This window comes from Ranitomeya imitator, chromosome 6, assembly GCF_032444005.1.
Source record: "Ranitomeya imitator isolate aRanImi1 chromosome 6, aRanImi1.pri, whole genome shotgun sequence".
NCBI classification, from domain to species: Eukaryota; Metazoa; Chordata; class Amphibia; order Anura; family Dendrobatidae; genus Ranitomeya; species Ranitomeya imitator.
In genome coordinates, this window is record NC_091287.1 from 131,100,230 (window position 1) to 131,121,742 (window position 21,513).

Here is a 21,513-nt window from a genome sequence, read left to right on the forward strand (position 1 = left end):
ATGTGGGTTTAATCTTGAGCCTCTGGAAGTCCCTATTCCTTTGAAGGGAATTGACTCTACACCTTTGGCTATGAATAAACCTCAGTACTGGACACAAGTGACCATGCGTATGACTCCCGTTCATCAGGAGGTGATTCGCTTCCTGGTGTTGTATAATTTACATGATGTTCTAGTACTTGGTCTGCCATGGTTACAAACTCATAATCCAGTCCTTGACTGGAAAACAATGTCTGTGTTAAGCTGGGGATGTCAGGGGGTTCATGATGATGCACCTCCGATTTCTATCGCTTCATCTACTCCTTCTGAGGTTCCTGTATTTTTGTCGGATTATCGGGATGTTTTTGAGGAGCCTAAGCTCAGTTCGCTTCCTCCTCACAGGGATTGCGATTGTGCTATAGATTTAATTCCTGGTAGTAAATTTCCTAAAGGTCGTTTGTTCAATCTGTCAGTGCCAGAGCATACTGCTATGCGGGATTATGTTAAGGAGTCCTTGGAAAAGGGACATATCCGTCCATCTTCGTCCCCTTTGGGAGCAGGTTTTTTTTTCGTGGCCAAGAAAGATGGGTCCTTGAGACCTTGTATAGATTATCGTCTTTTGAATAAGATTACCGTAAAATATCAGTATCCTTTGCCTTTGTTGACTGATTTGTTTGCTCGCATTAAGGGGGCTAAATGGTTCACTAAGATTGATCTCCGGGGTGCGTATAATCTTATACGAATAAAGCAAGGTGATGGGTGGAAAACCGCATTTAATACGCCTGAGGGCCATTTTGAGTATTTGGTAATACCTTTCGGACTTTCTAATGCTCCTTCAGTCTTCCAGTCCTTTATGCACGATATTTTCCGTGAATATCTGGATAAATTTATGATTGTGTATTTGGATGATATTTTGGTTTTTTCTGATGACTGGGAGTCTCATGTTCAGCAGGTCAGGAAGGTGTTTCAGGTCCTGCGGGCTAATTCCTTGTTTGTAAAGGGCTCAAAGTGTCTCTTTGGAGTCCAGAAGATTTCTTTCTTGGGGTATATTTTTTCCCCTTCTACTATTGAGATGGATCCCGTCAAGGTTCGGGCTATTTGTGACTGGACGCAGCCTGCATCTCTTAAGAGTTTGCAGAAGTTCTTGGGCTTTGCTAATTTCTATCGTCGTTTTATAACTAATTTTTCTAGTGTTGTTAAGCCTTTGACGGATTTGACTAAGAAGGGTTCTGATGTTGCTGATTGGTCTCCTGCGGCTGTGGAGGCCTTTCAGGAACTTAAACGCCGGTTTTCTTCTGCTCCTGTGTTGCGTCAGCCTGATGTTTCGCTTCCTTTCCAAGTTGAGGTTGATGCTTCCGAGATTGGAGCGGGGGCGGTTTTGTCACAGAGAAGCTCCGATTGCTCGGTGATGAAGCCATGTGCGTTCTTCTCTAGAAAATTTTCGCCCGCTGAGCGGAATTATGATGTGGGTAATCGGGAACTTTTGGCCATGAAGTGGGCATTTGAGGAGTGGCGTCATTGGCTGGAGGGTGCTAGACATCGTGTGGTGGTCTTGACTGATCACAAAAATCTGATTTACCTTGAGTCTGCCAGGCGTCTGAATCCTAGACAGGCTCGTTGGTCACTGTTTTTCTCTCGTTTCAATTTTGTGGTTTCATACCTGCCAGGTTCAAAGAATGTGAAGGCGGATGCTCTTTCTAGGAGTTTTGTGCCTGACTCCCCTGGAAATTCTGAGCCCACTGGTATCCTTAAGGATGGGGTGATTTTGTCGGCCGTATTCCCAGACTTGCGACGTGCTTTGCAGGAGTTTCAGGCGGGTAAACCTGATCGTTGTCCGCCTGAGAGACTGTTTGTTCCGGATAGCTGGACAAGTAGAGTCATCTCCGAGGTCCATTCTTCTGCGTTGGCAAGTCATCCTGGAATATTTGGTACTAGAGACTTGGTGGCCAGGTCTTTTTGGTGGCCTTCCTTGTCTAGGGATGTGAGTTCTTTTGTGCAGTCTTGTGAGGTTTGTGCTCGGGCTAAGCCTTGCTGTTCTCGAGCCAGTGGATTGTTGTCACCTTTGCCTATCCCGAAGAGGCCTTGGACGCACATTTCCATGGACTTTATTTCGGATCTCCCTGTCTCTCAGAAAATGTCCGTCATCTGGGTTGTGTGTGACCGCTTTTCTAAAATGGTTCATCTTGTACCCTTGCCTAAGTTGCCTTCCTCCTCTGAGTTGGTCCCTCTGTTTTTCCAGAACGTGGTTCGTTTGCATGGGATTCCGGAGAACATCGTTTCTGACAGGGGATCCCAGTTTGTGTCTAGATTTTGGCGGACGTTCTGTGCTAAGATGGGCATTGATTTGTCCTTTTCGTCTGCATTCCACCCTCAGACGAATGGCCAGACGGAGCGAACTAATCAGACCTTGGAAACTTATTTGAGGTGTTTTGTTTCTGCTGATCAGGATGACTGGGTTACCTTTTTGCCGCTGGCCGAGTTTGCCCTTAATAATCGGGCTAGTTCTGCTACCTTGGTTTCTCCTTTCTTTTGTAGTTCGGGGTTTCATCCTCCGTTTTTCCTCTGGTCAGGTGGAGCCTTCTGATTGTCCTGGAGTGGACATGGTGGTGGATAGGTTGCATCATATTTGGAGTCATGTGGTGGACAATTTGAAGTTGTCCCAGGAGAAGGCTCAGCAGTTTGCTAATCGCCGTCGCCGCGTGGGTCCTCGACTTCGTGTTGGGGACTTGGTGTGGTTGTCTTCTCGTTTTGTTCCTATGAAGGTCTCTTCTCCTAAGTTCAAGCCTCGGTTCATCGGTCCTTATAGGATCTTGGAAATTCTTAACCCTGTGTCGTTTCGTTTGGATCTCCCGGCATCGTTTTCTATTCATAATGTGTTCCATCGGTCGTTGTTGCGGAGGTATGAGGTACCTGTTGTTGCTTCGCCTGAGCCTCCTGCTCCGGTGCTGGTGGAGGGAGAATTGGAGTATGTTGTGGAGAAGATCTTGGATTCTCGTGTTTCCAGACGGAAACTCCAATATTTGGTCAAGTGGAAGGGTTATGGTCAGGAGGATAATTCTTGGGTGGTTGCCTCTGATGTTCATGCTGATGATTTGGTCCGCGCTTTTCATAGGGCTCATCCTGGTCGCCCTGGTGGTTCTCGTGAGGGTTCGGTGACCCCTCCTCAAGGCGGGGGTACTGTTGTGAGTTCTGTTTTTGGGCTCCCTCTGGTGGTTACTGATGGTACTGGGTGATTTGTGTTCTGCTGTCTCTGGTGTCCACCTGTTCTATTAGGATTTGGGAGTTTCCTATTTAACCGGGCTTTCTTGTCATTTCCCCGCCGCTATCAAGGTTATCAGAGTGTTTTGTTACCTCAGCTTCTGGCTTCAGTAATCTTCAGGACAAGCTAAGTTTTTGATTTTCTTGTTCCACGTTTTGATTTATTTTTGTCTTGTCCAGCTTGCATATAATTGTTTCTTTGCTGCTGGTTGCTCTAGCGGGCTGTAATTGCTCCTCATGTTCCATGAGTTGGAACATGAGTTCAAGTAATTACAGGATGGTTTTTTGAAGGTTTTTTTTGCTGACCGCGCAGTTTACTTTTGTATCCTCTGCTATCTAGTTTTAGCGGGCCTCATTTTGCTGAATCTGATTTCATACTGTGTATGTGCCTTCCTCTCATTTCACCGTCATTATATGTGGGGGGCTGCTATTTCTGTGGGGTATTTCTCTGGAGGCAAGAGAGGTCTGTGTTTCTTCTAATAGGGGAAGTTAGATCTTCGGCTGGTGCGAGACGTCTAGGATCAACGTAGGCACGTTCCCCGGCTATTGTTATTTGTGTGTTCAGGTTTAGGGTCGCGGTCAGCTCAGGTTCCATCACCCTAGAGCTCGTTGGTGCTTGTCCTTTTGTGATTCCCTGCCATTGGAATCATGACAGCCCTCCTATCGGTATCCAGCTCACACAGGTGTTAGTAATTTTAACATTATCTTCATCTTTGTTTCTATTGGTCATGACCGTGTTATAACCCCTATCTGGCCAGTACCCAACCACCCCTGGACGAAGCATTTCATTGCGAAACGTGCGTCGGGTGTGGTGGGTCCCTGGGGTCTTCCTCATGGTAACTATACCTTTATTAGTACTATGCTCATATATATGGTTTCCTAGCTGGCTATTTTTAGTATATATATTTATTTCTATACGTGTATAGTGTGGTTCACTTGGACTACTTATTATTAATATATTGATCACTCTGTTTATTGTTATTGATCTTATATCATATTGTATGTTTCACATATATCCTTTTGTTGGATGCAAAGCTAGGCACCTGAGTAACTGTTACTGTTTTACTTGCTATGTATGTTTATGAGGTAGTCCCTGTGGGAGTCCCACCTTTGCTGCTGCACTGGTGGCTACTGCCCTGTTTTTATCCTGTATGTGTATTTGTTTAATAAAATATATTTTCTATATATCCTTGGTTTATTTTCTTTGGGTCTGCCATGTGAAGGTTTGTTGTTGGTTTTGTATTTTGGTTCCTTCATGACCCCGGTAGGGTTACTATTTGGTGTTTTTTATACTGCAGCAAAGGCAACCCCAGCAGCTGGCAGACGGTCTCATACCGCAGCATCCTGCCGTGCTGATGCCGCTAGCTCCAAGTCACTTTCCTCCGCTAGAAAGTACAATACAATCTTGTATACAAAATAATTTAATTAGAACACTACAAAATTACATTTACACTTTTAATAACATAAAGAAAAAGAAAAGAAGAGAACAGGATTTCCGGATGCAGAAATTACATTTTCCAGGATGTTATTTCATACATTAATGCTTTCAGCTGTCTTGCTTCATACGTTACGGTGTTCTTGCCGATGTGCATCTTCTCTTCTTCCAATGGTTGCTCGATTAGGGCCGGTATAGTTTTACCATAAACTGTAAAGGGAAAAGAATGAGTTTGGTGCATTCTGGTGTTAGTGTTCCGAGTGATACAATGACACAAATCACCCACAGGACTGTGGGCCGGCGCATGACCCAGCTTTGTATTGTATATTGTACTGGCTGTAAAAGGGGCAAAGATATCTGTAATGGGAGCCACTGATGATCGCCGGTCCCGGTACAATAGCTGAGTGAACACTGTAAGGAGCATCTGTCACAGGACCTCGCGGTTAGAACTGACAGTCTTCATAACGTAGACATGAGGAATATTGTTTCCTGATGTATCATTACCGGTATGTCTATGTGTAGCTATGGGGCTCGCAGGGCATGTTCCCCAGATACTGGGCGCCCCTTACCGCTATACAAAGATTACTCCTGAGCATCCGTTATACTCTGAAACTCTCTACCTCCACAACTGAAACCTTCAAAGGCAACCTGAAAACCCATCTCTCCAACCTGCAATGACCCCACTGCTACCTCTTACCCCCAACGCTGCTCCAAACCACCGGGCTACTGTCTCCTCACATCCCTTATTGAAGAGGTCCCCAACCTGTGGCCCGGGAGACATATTTGGCACTCGGGTCAATGATGTGTGGCTCCTGGCTATCTAAAACATGGTGCAAAAGGTCTGGCAACCAGGCCTAAGGAGGAGGTCTCCAGATGGTGACCTTTGTGAGCTGCCCTGCACAGAAGAGCAGATCTGGATGTGTATACTGGTCTGGTGGAGGGTATAGATACGGGAAGCTGGAGATGTGGGATACTGTTACTTAGAGGTTTTCTTTAAGCTGGATGCAATTGTGTTCCAGGAGTGCTTCATGAATTCTGAGGGGTTAAGTGGGAATCCTTGGATGTGAGTATACGAAACGTGTGCACAAGGTGCTTTCTGTGCGGAAGATTTGGCTGTCATTGAACCAGAAATCGGGGCTCTGGGTGACACTATAGTTGGGGAGGGTGGGCACGATGGATGTTTCTTGCAAACATCTTTCAAAAGTAAAATGTGGTTCTCAAAGTAAGAAAGGTTGGGGACCATTGCCTTATAGAATGTAGTCTCACATGGGCAGGGTTCTCCATCTGTATCAGTCCTCCACTGTTAGTTTAACCCTGCTGTTGTCTTCGGTCAAAAACGACCGACCTTGAACTTCAATATTCTTTAAAATATTCAAGATGCGGCTCTGAAACCCGTGGCCGACTGACCCATCGTCATTTAAGTCAATCAACCACAAGTTTCAGAACCGCATCTTGAACACCCCAAAAAAATACCAAAGTTCAAAATCGGTCTCCCCAGATCGAAGACAACAGCAGGGTTTTAAAGGGGTATTCCCATCTTCAACATCCTATCCCAATATGTAGTAGGATTAGAAATGTAGTACAGTTTATCTGATAAGCTATGTCACTTACCCCATGTGCAGGGCATTACAGTAGCTTAGGTATCCATGGTTACGACCACTCATATAATGACAGAAAGTTAGCTGTTAGTGGTCATAACGAAACCATGGATGTCTAAACTACTGCAGTGCCCTGCAAAAGGGGTAAGTGACATAGCTTATCAGGAGAACTATACTAAATTTTGAATTGAAGATATTTGCTAATATTATTGTTATACCTACTACATATTGGGATAGGATCTTGGAGATGGGAATACCCCTTTAAGTTTACTGTATTTGCATTTCTTATATATCTTTTGCAGGTAAAACCTTGTCACATTTCCCAGGAATTATTTTTGCTTTAAAATAAATATTCTTATTATTACTATGACTAATAATAATGATACCAATGGCATCGTATAAAGTAAAGGCATAGTGCTAGGATAGGCCATCACTTTATAATCAGTAGAGGGAGTGGGTGTCAAGTGGGTTCTTTTTTTGGCCCCCATATGGTGAATAGGGCACATGGTTACGTTTTTTAAATATGCCGGGTGTCTTTGCGAATATGCAAAGTGAAAGTAGTCGAAGTTCAGCTTACTTTATAATTTGTCCTTCACAAAACAGGTAAAACACACGTGTGTCTGCAGAACTGGGTTCACCTATGCAACCCTGTCCCAAACGCTTTCCAAACTTACTTTCACAATGTTCCAAAAATTGAATAGCCTCATAGATGACACTGTCCTGGAGCATGATCATGTGCTTCGACATGTTTTCCAGCAAGGATAGAAAGCACCTCTTTGCATAATACCATGTGTCTGTTCCTAGCTGTAAGGAAAACCAACAGATATTGTAAAGCGCATCACTATTCGGTACGTAATCTTGTATGCAACAGAAAGTACAGATCACAATGCTTGTTTCTCCTGAAGATTGGGAAAAAGGTTGAAACAGCAAATATGATGTGCAGTCTACCGACAGTCACCAAGTTACTGTAAAATGGACAGCAATCATACTGGCAATATTGATCTTCTGATGTGTCAGAGAAAGTATAACATGCACCAAGGGTTAAAGTAGTTTGTGCCATTAGTGCCCCCTATTGGGCTGTTACACTGGCTGCACCGCTGGCAGAGTGCTGTAATGGAGCCCTGTTTCGGCTGCTTTGGCCAAACATTAAATGATGCTTTACTCGCAGGGAGTAAGAAATTCTGAAAGATTAGAAGATGTCAAAGTCCAGCAATAAAGTGGCCGGATACATGTACTTCATTCATTGCGGTCACACCCCGCAGAAAGCTCTTTTTTTAGGGGCACTTTATCGATGAGCATCCATTCCACTTTGGAGGTCCTGTAAAATGCACATAAGTGCACGTCTACAATTTTTACAATAAATGCAAACCCGGATTACTATATGGTCTTTGTAATTTTAGTCTTGGTTATATAAAACTACAGAGCCCTAGTAATGCATGCAGTGGATATAAAAAATATACAACCTTGTTAAAATGCCAGATTTTGGTCAAGTAGCAAACAAATGTACCAAGAAGAGTCATTTCAGAACTTTTTCCACCTTTAATGTCACCCGTAATCTATACAAAGCCATTGAGAAGCAAACTGAAATCATTTTGAGTGGGTAAAAATAATAAAACTAAAACAATGTTGTTACATAAGTGTGAGCACCATTTTATAATTGTTGATATGCTTTAGTTCAGAATAATACAATCATAGTTAAACTCATGTTAAACAGTAGTCAGTACACAGCTGCATCATCTACTGATTAGCCACATGTAAAGATTAGCTGTTCTAGTAGGATTTTCCTGACATGCTCATAGTTGCATTTTACAGCAAAAGCCATGGTCCGTAAACAGCTTACAACACAGCAAAGGGATCTCAATGTTGAAAGTTATCAGCCAGGAGAAAGCTACAAAAAAATTTCCTAGTCATTAGATGTGACCTCAAGAAAATGCTCAAATTTGCCACAACAGTTACCTGGAACTTGATGTCAAGAAGAAAATTGGTTCGGGAGGCTGCCAAGAGGCCAACAGCAACATTAAAGAAGCTGCATGTGACAACAAATTCCCGTAATCTTTTTATGTTTGTTGGGTAAGGTGGCAAAATGAAAGTTTTCTTACAAAGAAGAACATTCAAGCCTAATTATGTTTTGCCAACACCTACATGAAGTCTGCAAAAACATGTGGGAAACCGTGTTATGGTCTAGTTTCACACTTGCCTTTTTGTTGTACGGCTCCAGGCTTTTGATAACTCGTGATATGCCAAACTCATAATTCCCTTTGGCACAGTAAAGAGTTCTGTAGAAAAACAGAAAACATAAATAAATCATTAACAAGTGTTCTAACGATATCAGATGCCGAGAGGAGATCTGCAAGAATCATACAAAAAGTATTATTTTCCATTGTGATCAAACTCTCTTCTACGTTCGGCCACCACTATGACCATATTATGCATCATCAGCTTCTACTAAGTGTCCAGATTCGGAAAATAGCTAAGTAGGTTTTCTTATGTATAGACGTCTTAACTGCAGACACACCACCTCAGCAGGAGTATCTTACAGCCTCCAATCTATTTTCGTGCATAGCAATAAATACATATACATTATAAAATAGGAGCTTTTTTCCGCACACATAAGGAAACATGGAGGTAGCATTTATCACACACAACTTACCATAAAAAACATCTAATCTCTACCCAAGAGCAGAATTTGGACAGAGTGTATAATAAAGATCCTGATTCCAGCTCTCGTTGAGTAAGTTCAGGTAATGTCAGTAAATGTATGTTAAAGGGCATCTGTCACCCACCCTCTGGCATTTTTAACTAAAAGAGCCAGCTTGTGTAGCACTAAGGCTGCATTCTGTCAAGGTGGCTCTTCTTTTTGTGCTCCCTTCCAATGCAGCAATAGTAATTTTTATAATTTTGGCACCATACCTTTAGTCTGTCTGGGGGGCATGTCTTTTTCCCCGGACACCTGCGCTGTTTTTTTTCATTTTTTTCGAGCATGCGCCGTTTGCGCTGCCCTTCGACTCACACCATACGATGGAATTCATCTCGCGCCTGCGTGTACCCGAGGCCCGAGATCCCGCCCCCAAGTGTGTTCTGATTTATTCACACTGTGGGGTGGGATCTCAGGCCTCGGTTATGATGAATTCTATCAGATGATGTGAGTTGAAGGGCAGCGTAAACGGCGCATGCCCGAAAAAGAAAAGCACAGCGCAGGCGCCGGGTACGTTACTGAAGATAGAGGAGGCGGTGCCAGGCGCACGGAAGGGCTGACTGATGCTGGGAGGTGGTTGTGTCCGGGGGAAAAGACGTGCCCCCCGTACAGACTAAAGGTATGGCGGTAAAATTATGAAAATTAATATTGCCGCATTGGAAGGGAGCAAAAAAAGAAGAGCCACCTTGACAGAATGCAGCCTTAGTGCTGCACAAGGTGGCTCTTTTAGTTAAAAACGCCAGAGAGGGGTGACAGGTTGTTAGGGCTAGCGGAACGCACCAAATTATAAGAGAGATGGTATAAGGTGCGTTCGCAGCCCGGGTCCACCGTGCAGAGATGGAACCTGCTGCTGAGTAATGACGGACTATATGGCGGTACAATGTGGATACACACATGGGTTAACTTCACCCTGTGAGAAGGAAGCAAACCCTGTTGCGTCACAGGGCCGCGGTACTGCACCAAGAGCGCAAGCAAGGAGTCTCAGGACTCTATCCCAAGACACAGGATTAGAGTACGTTCAGACCACTTGCGCTCGACAATGCAACTGGGGTGTCAAAGTAACGGGAAATATAACTTAAAGCACAAGAGTGCGTGCTGTGCCGCTTTGGCGGATGCCACTAACCACCCAGACTTGGGATAGGAAAGCGCTCTATAAGCGCACGGTGCCGCACTGGCGGTTACAGCAATACACACTGTATCGTGTGTATTTATGTTGACAGCTTAGTCGGGCGCTAGACAGCAAGCATCCACCTTTTGCGAACAGTCATACACAAGGGAGGGGATTTTAAAGAGCGACTTGCACTCATCAACACACACACGATTCCAAATGTACACTAGCACATGGCCGTGCGGCCATGCAAAACTTTTATAGTTGCAGCAAGAACAGGACCTTCCCAGAAGGACCAATGGGAGTCAGCCACAGAAGAAGAACACCTTCAGGACCTTCCTAAAAGACCAATGGGATTTGCTGCAGTATCTAAGCATGTAACCCTTGATCGCCAACGAGAGATCTTGCCATGGGCATGCTCAGAAAGGGAAGAGCAGGACATAGTCCCAAACAAATCTGCTCGTTGCTGCCCAGTACTGGCTACAATGGCAGAAGCTGGAAAGGCAGCAGTAACCAGTCGTCCAGTATCAGCCTGAGCTAAACGCTGGGACCGACGTCTCCACTGAGCAGACTCCACTGCGACTGGAGAGGAATGGGAGACCGCAGCCGGGATGGTTCGAGATTCCCCCTGTGCAGAGGCGGGATCTCGACACCTAACATTACCCCCCCCCTTGGACCTCGCTACGCTCGAAGGCAGTAATGAGCTATGGAGCTCGAATGTGTTCAGCAGGCTCCCAGAACCTGTGCTCTGGGCCATAACCCTTCCAATCCACCAAATAGAATTTTTTGCCACGTACCACCTTGTACCCCAAAAAAGCGTTCACCTCGTAATTGTCCGTAGACGAACCCGATATCACGGCAGATGACTTGGAAAACCAGGACATGTATACGGGCCACAGTTCTCAGGCTCTCGGTGGGGATAATAAGCCGAGGCTCCTCTTCCTCCTCCTCAGATGATACAACGGAGCGAGAGAGAGCGTCGGCACGAATATTCTTCTCCCCGGAAAGAAAATGGAGGGTGAAATGGAACCGGGAGAAGAACAAGGACCATCTTGCCTGGCGAGAATTTAACCGCTGGGCTGTCTGCAGGTACAACAAATTCTTGTGATCTTTGAAGACTTGGAAGGGAAAACGAGCTCCCTCCAAGAGATGTCTCCACTCTGAGAAGGCCAACTTCATGGCTAGCAACTCCCTGTCCCCGATGGAATAATTCCTCTCTGCTGGTGAGAAGGTCTTAGAAAAGAAGAAGCAAGGATGCTTCCGACGTTGAGCATCCTTTTGGAAAAGGACTGCTCCAGCACCAACAGGTGAGGCATCCACCTCCATTATAAATGGCTTATCTACATCGGGGCAATGTAGGATGGGAGCGCTAGCGAAGTGTGACTTAATGGAGAGAAAGGCCTTGGAGACCTCCTCAGACCACAATTTTGGATTTGCTCCCTTCTTGGTGAGGGCAACCAAGGGGGCTACCAAAGTTGAGACATGTGGAATAAACTGGCAATAGTAATTAATGAATCCCATAAAGCGCTGCACCGCTTTAAGAGAATGGGGGTCCTGCCAGTCCATCACAGCCTGGAGTTTGGCAGGATCCATAGCCAATCCCTGGGCGGAGATGATATAGCCCAGGAAAGGTAAAGACTCCTGCTCAAACATACATTTCTCCAACTTTGCGTAGAGGGAATTTGCCCGTAAGAGGTCGAAGACTCTGCAAACATCTCTCTCCGGTGGGAGTCAATATCTGGAGAGTAGATGAGAATATCATCCAGATAGACTACGACCGAGGTGGAGAGCATATCCTGGAAGATGTCGTTCACAAAGTCTTGGAAAATGGCTGGGGCATATTCATAGTGCCCATCCCATCTCTGGACTGGCGGGACAGCAGAGCTGACAATGCTATAAGTAAAGGAGAGATTATACAATGGTTTGTAATGTGGCACAGCTCATCTCAGCTGTGCTGCTCGTTCCTTCACAAGCACCTTATTTGAAAGGTTTGAGTCATCTGTACTCTAATCTCCCAGAACTTTCTAATCATGCAGAAGGTTAGACTAAGAGATCAGAGCTGTATCTTTACATCTCACACACTGAGAAGCCTAAGTTATGGTGGGTGCGTATTCTTTTTCTGCCGTCTTGCTGCCTGCTAAATTTGTATAATTATATGTAGGGAAAAGGTGGTCAGGAATGGAGAAATGCAGGAACAAAAGAAAAACAATGCCAGATTCTGGAGAACAGCAACATTTACACCAAGTAAAACACTTAATATTCATGGAAAGTTACACATCCTTTTTAAAGCACAGTATTTCATGACCACTTACCCAATAACTAAATTAACGATACAGAGATGGTAGATTTTTTTATCTGGGTAGTCATAAGCAATTTGCTCTTCTTCTTTTTCTATTTTCCTCATAAATTCTTCAGCCTAGGTGAAAAAGTGATAAAGAGTTCTAAATAAAATTGTCTTGCTTTGCGACTGGTAAAAATTGTATAATCTATTAAATAGCTGACTTGTATGAATACCAGTAGATCACATAAGACACATAGTTTGTTGCAAAAACTAGTTTTTGCCTATAGATATAATATATAATAGATATAATTTGTACACATTTTGGCCCACAGAGTCATGTGAGGACTTGTTTTTTGCGGGCAAGTTGATGTTTTTATTGGTACCATTTTTGGAGACATGACAAATTTTGACCGTGTTCTAGTCTGATTCTATGCTCAGCACTTATATTGGGGTTTACATCTAAATCTCTGTGTGGTGATGTGATTCAGATGAAACCCCCAAGGAATCCATTCACTATAATGAAGAAGCAGAGTTACTCTGGACTCAGTCTGAACTCTTTTCAGAGCTGTCCTTTTCAGAAGTGCACAAAACTGTGGTCGATTGTAGTTTTATGCAATCCTAAAAATACAGACACTGACGGAAATTAGGCTAGACGGTGTCCACAGTGCCTCCATCTGCCTTATTATAGGGAATCTTCTGCTGGTGGCTCCCTCTGAATAACAGATTTCAAAGAATTACATGGAAACCCCGATGCAAGTGCTCAGCAGAGAGTGCAGGATAAATGTGCGCCGAGCCTTACTGCGATCTTTGGGAGCCAGAATGAAAAAATCAACACAAAGTGAAGAATTGGTTTTATTTATTTTTTATGCCGTTCCTTGTGATTAGGCAACTTTCTTCTTCGGGTCGGTGCAATTACAGATGTACCAGATTTATATAGTTTTTTTTCTGTTTGGCTGCCGTCACACACTAAAAAACGCTTTTTATCATAAACAAGCTTTTGAATCCCCATATTTTGAGAGCTATCTATAATTTTCCCATATTTCTGCTGAAAGTCAAGTGGGAGGTATTTGTGTCTTTAATGGTACCATTTTCAGGCACATGACATTTTTTGATCGTTTTCTATTCCGACTTTTGTGAGGCAGAATGAACAAAAACCAGCAATTCAGGAATTGTTTTTTCAATGCTGTTCCATGTGTGGTAAAATTGATGAGGCAATGTTATTCTTTGCGTCAGTACGATTACAGAGATAGCTCATTTATGTTATTTTTTCATGTTTGCCTCTTTTACATAATAAAACCTTTCATAGAAAAATTATTATTGTTGCGTCACTTTATTCTGAGAGCTACAACATTTAATTTTTCCGCTGATGGATCTGTATGGCAGCTTGTTTTTTGCGGGACAAGATGACGTGTTCAGCGATACCATTTTTATTTACATTAATAATAATTTTATTTCTATAACGCTGACATATTCCGCAGCACTTTACATTTTAGAGGGGACTTGTACATACAATAGACATTACAGCATAACAATAAACACATAGATCAAAACAGATACCAAAAGGAGTGAGGGCCCTGTTCACAAGCTTACAATCTATGAGGAAAAAGGGGGACACGAGAGGTGGATGGTAACAATTGCTTTCGTTGTTTGGACCAGCCAAAGTGTAAGAATCGGGTGTTCATGTAATGCTGCATGAACCAGTTATCAGCCTAAGTATGTAACAGTACAGACACAGAGGGCTATTAAATGCATAAAGCATGTGAGAACATGATGTGAGGAACCCGATTATGGCAAAAATTTGGAATGGGCCACACAGGGACAGTTAGATTGATGTGTTGAGGTGGTAGGCCAGTCTGAACAAATGCGTTTTTAGGGCACGGTTAAAACTGAGGGGATTGGGGATTAATCGTATTAACCTGAGTAATGCATTCCAAAGAATTGGCACAGCAAGTGAAAAGTCTTGAAGATGGGAGTGGGAGGTTCTGATTATTGAGGATGTTAACCTAAGGTCATTAGAATGGAGGGCACGGGTAGGGTGGTAGACTGAGGCGAGGGAGGAGATGTATGGTGATGCCGAGCCATGGAGTGGTTTGTGGATGAGGTTAATAGTTTTGTACTGGATTCTGGAGTGTATGGGTAACCAGTGTAATGACTGGCATAAGGTAGAGGCATCGGTGTAACGATTGGTGAGGAATATGATCCTGGCTGCAGCGTTCAGGACAGATTGAAGTGGGGAGAGTTTGCTAAGAGGGAGTCCTATTAGTAGAGAGTTACAATTGTCCAGACGAGAATGAATAAGAGAAACAGTGAGAGTTTTTGCAGAGTCGAAAGTAAGAAAGGGTCGAATTCTAGAAATGTTTTTAAGGTGCAGATAACAAGAGCGAGCCAGTGATCGGATGTGGGGGGGTGAATGAAAGCTCGGAATCAAGTATGACCCCAAGACAGAATGTGTGTTGCTGGGGAGAAGGGAGGAACCACATACGGAAATGGCAATGTCGGCCATAGGTACATTAGTAGAGGGAGGAAACACAAGGAGTTCAGTTTTTGACAGGTTCAATTTCAAATAGAGAGAGGACATGATGTTAGAGGCAGCGGTAAGACAATCACTGGTGTTATCTAAAAAGGTAGGCATGAAATCAGGAGAATTGTATAATTGGGTGTCGTAAGCATAGAGATGGTACTGGAAACCAAGCCTACTGACTGTTTGACCAATAGGGGCAGTATACAAAGAGAGGAGGAGGGGGCCTAGGACTGAACCTTGAAAAACTCCAACAGTAAGGCCGGCGTCACACTTGCGAGTTTTACGGATGTAAGAGCGCAGAAACTACGTCCGTAAAACTCGCAAAAAATACGGCACAATTATTCTCTATGCCCCTGCTCCTATCTGCCGTATTAAACTGATCCGTATTATACGGCTTTCTACGGCGTAGAAAATCACAGCATGCTGCGTTTGTCACCGTATTGCGCAAATAAAACGTCAATGAAAGTCAATGGAAGCCCCAAAATTACGGATTACACACGGACCAGCAGTGTGACTTGCGAGGAATACGCAGCGCTGTTAGAGAGAAAAGCCGGTAATTCAATTACCGGCTTTTGCTTTCTCCTTCCTAAACCCGACATGATATGAGACCTGGTTTACATACAGTAAACCATCTCATATCACCATTTTTTTTGCATATTCCACACTACTAATGTTAGTAGTGTGTATATGCAAAATTTGGCCGTTCTAGCTAGTAAAATAAGGGGTTAAATGGCGGAAAAAATTGGCGTGGGCTCCCGCACAATTTTCTCCGCCAGAGTAGTAAAGCCAGTGACTGAGGGCAGATATTAATAGCCTGGAGAGGGTCCATGGTTATTGCCCCTCCCCCCCCCCTGGCTAAAAACATCTGCCCCCAGCCACCCCAGAACAGGCACATCTGGTAGATGCGCCTATTCTGGCACTTGGCCACTCTCTTCCCATTCCCGTGTAGCGGTGGGATATGGGGTAATGAAGGGTTAATGTCACCTTGCTATTGTAAGGTGACATTAAGCCTAATTAATAATGGAGAGGCGTCAATTATGACACCTATCCATTATTAATCCAATACTAGTAAAGGGTTAAAAAAAAACACACACACATTATTAAAAAATAATTTATTGAAAAAATCACAAAGGCTGTTGTATTAATTTATTCTACTCTCAATCCACTCACTGAAGACCCTCGATCTGTAAATTAAAAAAAAATAATAATAAACCAACAATATACATACCTTCCGAGGATCTGTAAGGTCCAACGATGTAGATCCATCTGAAGGGGTTAAAATATTTTGCTGACACGAGCTCCGCTAATGCAGGCTGCTCATGTCTGCAATACCCTGGCGAATGAAGCTAAATATAGGTCAATTACCTATATTTAGCTTCATTTGCGGTGAGGCGCCCTCTGCTGGCTGTTCCTAAATCGTGGGAACTTACCTAGAAAGCTCCCTTGCTCGAGTTCATATGAGGACAACCAGCAGAGGGCGCCCTCTTATGATCTCGAGCAAGGGAGCTTTCTAGGAAAGTTCCCACGATCTAGGAACAGCCAGCAGAGGGCGCCTCACCGCAAATGACCTATATTTAGCTTCATTCGCCGGGGTATTTTTTAATAATGTGTGTGTGTTTTTTTAACCCTTTACTAGTATTGGATTAATAATGGATAGGTGTCATAATTGACGCCTCTCCATTATTAATTAGGCTTAATGTCACCTTACAATAGCAAGGTGGCATTAACCCTTCATTACCCCATATCCCACCGCTACACGGGAATGGGAAGAGAGTGGCCAAGTGCCAGAATAGGCGCATCTTCCAGATGTGCCTTTTCTGGGGTGGCTGGGGGCAGATGTTTTTAGCCAGGGGGGGGCCAATAACCGTGGACCCTCTCCAGGCTATTAATATCTGCCCTCAGTCACTGGCTTTACTACTCTGGCGGAGAAAATTGTGCAGGAGCCCACGCCAATTTTTTCCGCCATTTAACCCCTTATTTTACTAGCTAGAACGGCCAAATTTTGCATATACACACTACTAACATTAGTAGTGTGGAATATGCAAAAAAAAAGGGGATATGAGATGGTTTACTGTATGTAAACCATGTCTCATATCATGTCGGGTTTAGGAAGGAGAAAGCAAAAGCCGGTAATTGAATTACCGGCTTTCTGCTATCTCGCGCTGTATTAAGTAATAATATATATACATATATGTGTCTCCCTGACATATATATATATATAGAGAGACAGTATATATGTTTTTTTTTTTTTTAACACATGGATCCCTTGTATAGCCGTATGTCGGTTTTGCAAGCCTGCGATAAAAACACGCATTACGGCTGCCATACGGATTACATACGGAGGATGCCATGCGCAAAAAACGGTGACACACCCTGCCTATGGAGGAGCTACGGACCACTATTTTCGGGACTTTTCAGCGTATTACGGCCGTAATATACGGACCGTATTTTCATACGCTGTGTGTGACGCCGGCCTAAGGGGAAGGTGAGAGGAGGAGGAACCAGCAAAAGATACAGTGAAGGAGCGGTCAGAGAGGTAGGAGGAGAACCAGGAGAGAACGGTGTCCTTGAGGCCGATGGAGCAGAGCATAGTGAGGAGGATCTGATGATCCACAGTGTCAAATGCAGCAGAGAGATCCAAGAGAATTAGCAGGAAGCAGTGACTATTAGATTTAGCTGTTAATAGATCTCAGTAGACTGTAAAAAGCGGAAAACAAAATCTTTAGGGTCGAGAAGAGAGTTATCTGAGAGATAGCAGATAAGACGGGAGTGGACCAGGCGTTCCAGGAGTTTAGAGATGAAGGTAAGATTAGAGACAGGTCTATAGTTAGCGGCACAGTTTTGGTCGAGGGATGGTATTTTTAGTAATGGATGTATGATGGCATGCTTAAATGAGGAAGCAAAGATACCAGAAGAGAGAGATAGGTTGAGAATTTTTGGTAGGTGAGTGGTGAGAGCAGGGGAAAGGGACTGGAGGAGATGTGACGGAATGGGGTCACTGGTGCAAGTGGTCGGGCGAGTTGTCAGAGAGTGAGCTAGAAGCAGTGGGGTAGGGAGGACAGCGCATGGCATAAGGGGATTGGGAGATAATTTCCTGTCGGATATTTCTTTGAAATAATTTGCCAGATCGTCAGCGCGTTGATCTTTCACTGGGGCCTGCACTCTTGGGTTGAGTAGGGAATGAAATGTGGCAAAGAGACGTTTCAGGTTATTGTATAGTGAGTTGATGAGGGTGTTGGAATAGGTTTGTTTGGAGATGTGAAGGGCAGTTGTGTATGTTTTAAGCATAAACTTATAATGGATGAAATCTTTGGGTAGGTTGGATTTCCACAGACGTTCGGCGCACCTGGAGCACTGCTGTAGGAAACGTGTTTGCAGCGTGTGCCAGGGTTGTCCCCTTCTTTGCCGGGTTGTTCTGTGTTTAGGAGGTGCACCTTTATTCAGGGCACAATGCAGTGTTTCATTATAATGCTTCAGTGCAGAATCAGGACATTCTTTTCGATCACGCTTTATTCCACTTTTTTCCCTGCGGTATGATGAAAAACCATAGTTTGCCATGTTTTTCTATGGCGTTCACTGAAGGGTTTAACTACTGTGAAAGTTTTATAGATCGGGTCATTTCAGACGTGACAATACCGAATATGTGTATTTTTATGTTACATAAAAATGTGTATTTATTGGTGTAATTTTTATTTTTTTTTGTAATTTTTTTAAAAATATATTTTTAGATTTTTGTTTAACTTTTATGAGCTTTTTTACATAGTCCAGGGGTGGGGAACCTTTTTCCAGCTGGGGGCCATTTGGAAATTTCTACCATCATCCGGGGGGCCACATAAAAATGATCACCTTGAAAATTACCCCTGGTATGTTTAGTCAAACAATTAATTATGTCAACTCATCCTTAATGTGACAGCTGGAGCTGCTTCTCTTTGGTGCAGCTGTGATGTTAGGTAATGCTGATCATGTTGATTCTCACAGCTGCTTTTCCAGGGGTGTCACAAAGATCACAGGGGGGGCACAGAAATCACAGGGGGGGGGGCACAAAGATCAAAGGAGGGCACTTAGCTGGGGGACACAGAGATCAGGGAGGGGCACATTGCTGGAGGGGACAGAGATCACAGGGGGAACAGATCACATGGGAGCACAAATATCACAGGGGGATACATAGCAGGGGGCACAGGGATCACAGGTAGACACAAAGCTGGGAGCCACAGAGATCACAGGGATGCATATAGCTGGGGGCACAGAGATCACAGGGATGTATATAGCTGGGGGGCACAGAAATCACAGGGGGGGCATATAGCTGGAGAGCACAGAAATCACAGGGGGGAACAAAGATCAAAGGAGGGCATATAGCTGGGTGGCACAAAGATCACAGAGGTGTACATAGCTGGGGGGACAGATTACATGGGAGCACAAATATCACAGGGGGGTACATAGCAGGGGGCACAGGGATCACAGGGGGACACAAAGCTGGGAGCCACAGAGATCATAGGGATGCATATAGCTGGGGGGCACAGAGATCACAGGGGGGCATATAGCTGCAGAGCACAGAAATCACAGGGGGCACAAAGATCAAAGAAGGGCATATAGCTGGGGGGCACGGAGATCACAGAGGGGTACATAGCTGGGGGGCACATAGCTGAAGGGGACAGATCACAGAGGGCAAAGATCACATGAGAGCACAAATATTGCAGGTGGTATATAGCAGGGTGCACAGGCATCAAAGGGGGGCACAAAGCTGGGAGCCACAGAGATCACAGGGATGCACATACCTGGGGGCACAGATCACAGGGCGGCATATAGCTGGGTGGCACAGATCACAAGGGGCATATAGCTGGAGGGCACAGAAATAACAGGGGGAACAAAGATCACAGGGGGGTACATAGATGGGGCACAGATCACAGGGGGAATATAGCTGGAGGAGCAGAGAGTTCACAGGGGGAACAGAGGCCACAGGGGGCACACAGCTGGAGGGCACAGAGATCACAGGGGGAACAGAGATCACTGAGTGGCGTTGAAATCACAGGGGGCACACAGCTGGGGTGACAGGGATCACAGGAGGGGCACAGAGATGACATGGGGCACATATCTGGGAGAAACAAAAATCACAGGGGGCTTATAGTTGGGGGAGCAAAGAGATCATATTGGGGCACATGGGGGGGGCACAGAGATCACAGTGGGCACATAGATTAGCTGAGGGACACAGATCACCTGTAGACACAGAACGGCCAGCACAGAGATCTCTTTGGCAGCAGCTCCTCTTCCAGGACAGAGAGCATTTGGCGCTAGCCCCACCCACCCCAGCACTAACCCAACTGACACCATTCATGTGCAGGGCAGGCAGCGTTCCGTGATGAACGCTGTGTGCCATGCGCTTGCAGTTGAAGGGTCGGCAGCCTGCCGGATGCGGCTGCCGCTCGGACATTGCGGACTCCAGGGACCTTCCCGCGGGCCACCTGAAACCCCTGACTTAGTCCCTCTGTTGGACTTTCACTTTTTTTTTCTTTGATCGCAGGTATAATGCATTGCAATGCACCAATATTGCAATGCATTAAACATGTACAGAAAATTAAGCATGGTCTAAGCAGCTTTCCGTAGCTTGGTGACCTGGAGGTCGTCATGACAACCCCAGGTCACCACTGCAATGATTGTGCCCCAGCGATAACGTCACTGGGGCGCTATCGGAAACTCTCTTCCTCCGCCTGCCTCCAAAATGTTGCGATCGCTCTCGATTGCAGTATTTATGGAGTTAAACAGCCAAGGGTAGTACGAGCATCACCCCTGGCTGTTAGTGCAGGAGCTCGGCCACTAGCAGTGCCGAGCTCATGCTGTGATCGGGCTGGAGGTGCTGATATTTCAGCACCTCCTGAGCGATCATGCTGTGATCAGTCAGTCAGATTGACTGACCAATCACAGCGCCCTGAGTGTGGGGACTGATGGCATGGGTCCCTGCACCTCTTTCCGTGCCGCTCAGCTGTCACAGACAGCTGTTGGCACTAAACTATTTACACGCAGTGACACCCGCTTATGACGTGCTATGTTGTTAAGGGCTTAATGTTAATTTATTTATTTTTTAAAAAAACATTTTTACTTTGCAGCATTTTTATCACATCTGCCTTAAACATTTGAACAGTACTGTGTATATATTTCTTGATGTAAGGGTAGGTCCAGAAATATTTGGACGATGACCTTCATGATTTGGGCTCTGCATGCCACTATTTTGGATATAAAATGAAAACATTTATACAATTGAAGTGTAGACTTTCAGGTTTAATTAAAGGTGTTAAACAAAAATATGCTGGGAAACATTTAGGAATTGCAACCATTTTTCTACAAATTTTTTTAGTAAGATGGTAGTGTGTCTTATAGTCCACTTTTATGGCAGTTTACCAGGCGGGGCCGCTGCGGTGGAACAAGATCCCAGGGTCGCTGCTGCAGGAAGATGGCGTCGGCAGGAGTGGGGCCATTCTGTGGGTCCTGGGCTGGGAGGAGTGGGTGTTTGGTGGTGCGTGGCTGTGGCGGGCTCTGGGCTTTCATAAAATTTCTGGAGTCCCCGCACTTCCCATCCTTTTTACTGAGGTGGACTTTGGGAAAATGACCACCAGAGGTGGCGCATGCGCAGATTGAGATCTCAGGAG

At 44.7% G+C, this 21,513-nt stretch overlaps 1 protein-coding gene across 1 annotated transcript in view; it reads right to left on the reverse strand.

Annotated features, from left to right (window-relative positions):
- Positions 1-4,637: 4,637 nt before the first annotated feature.
- Positions 4,638-21,513, reverse strand: part of LOC138642146 (intraflagellar transport protein 70A) — a 104,889-nt gene continuing 88,013 nt past the window's right edge. The window contains exons 16-19 of the mRNA XM_069730098.1: positions 12,383-12,486; positions 8,465-8,543; positions 6,942-7,071; positions 4,638-4,879 (exon numbers count right to left, since the gene is read on the reverse strand). Coding sequence (XP_069586199.1) covers positions 4,743-4,879; positions 6,942-7,071; positions 8,465-8,543; positions 12,383-12,486 — 450 coding nt within the window. The 3' untranslated portion in view covers positions 4,638-4,742. The remainder of the gene's footprint in view (positions 4,880-6,941; positions 7,072-8,464; positions 8,544-12,382; positions 12,487-21,513) is intronic.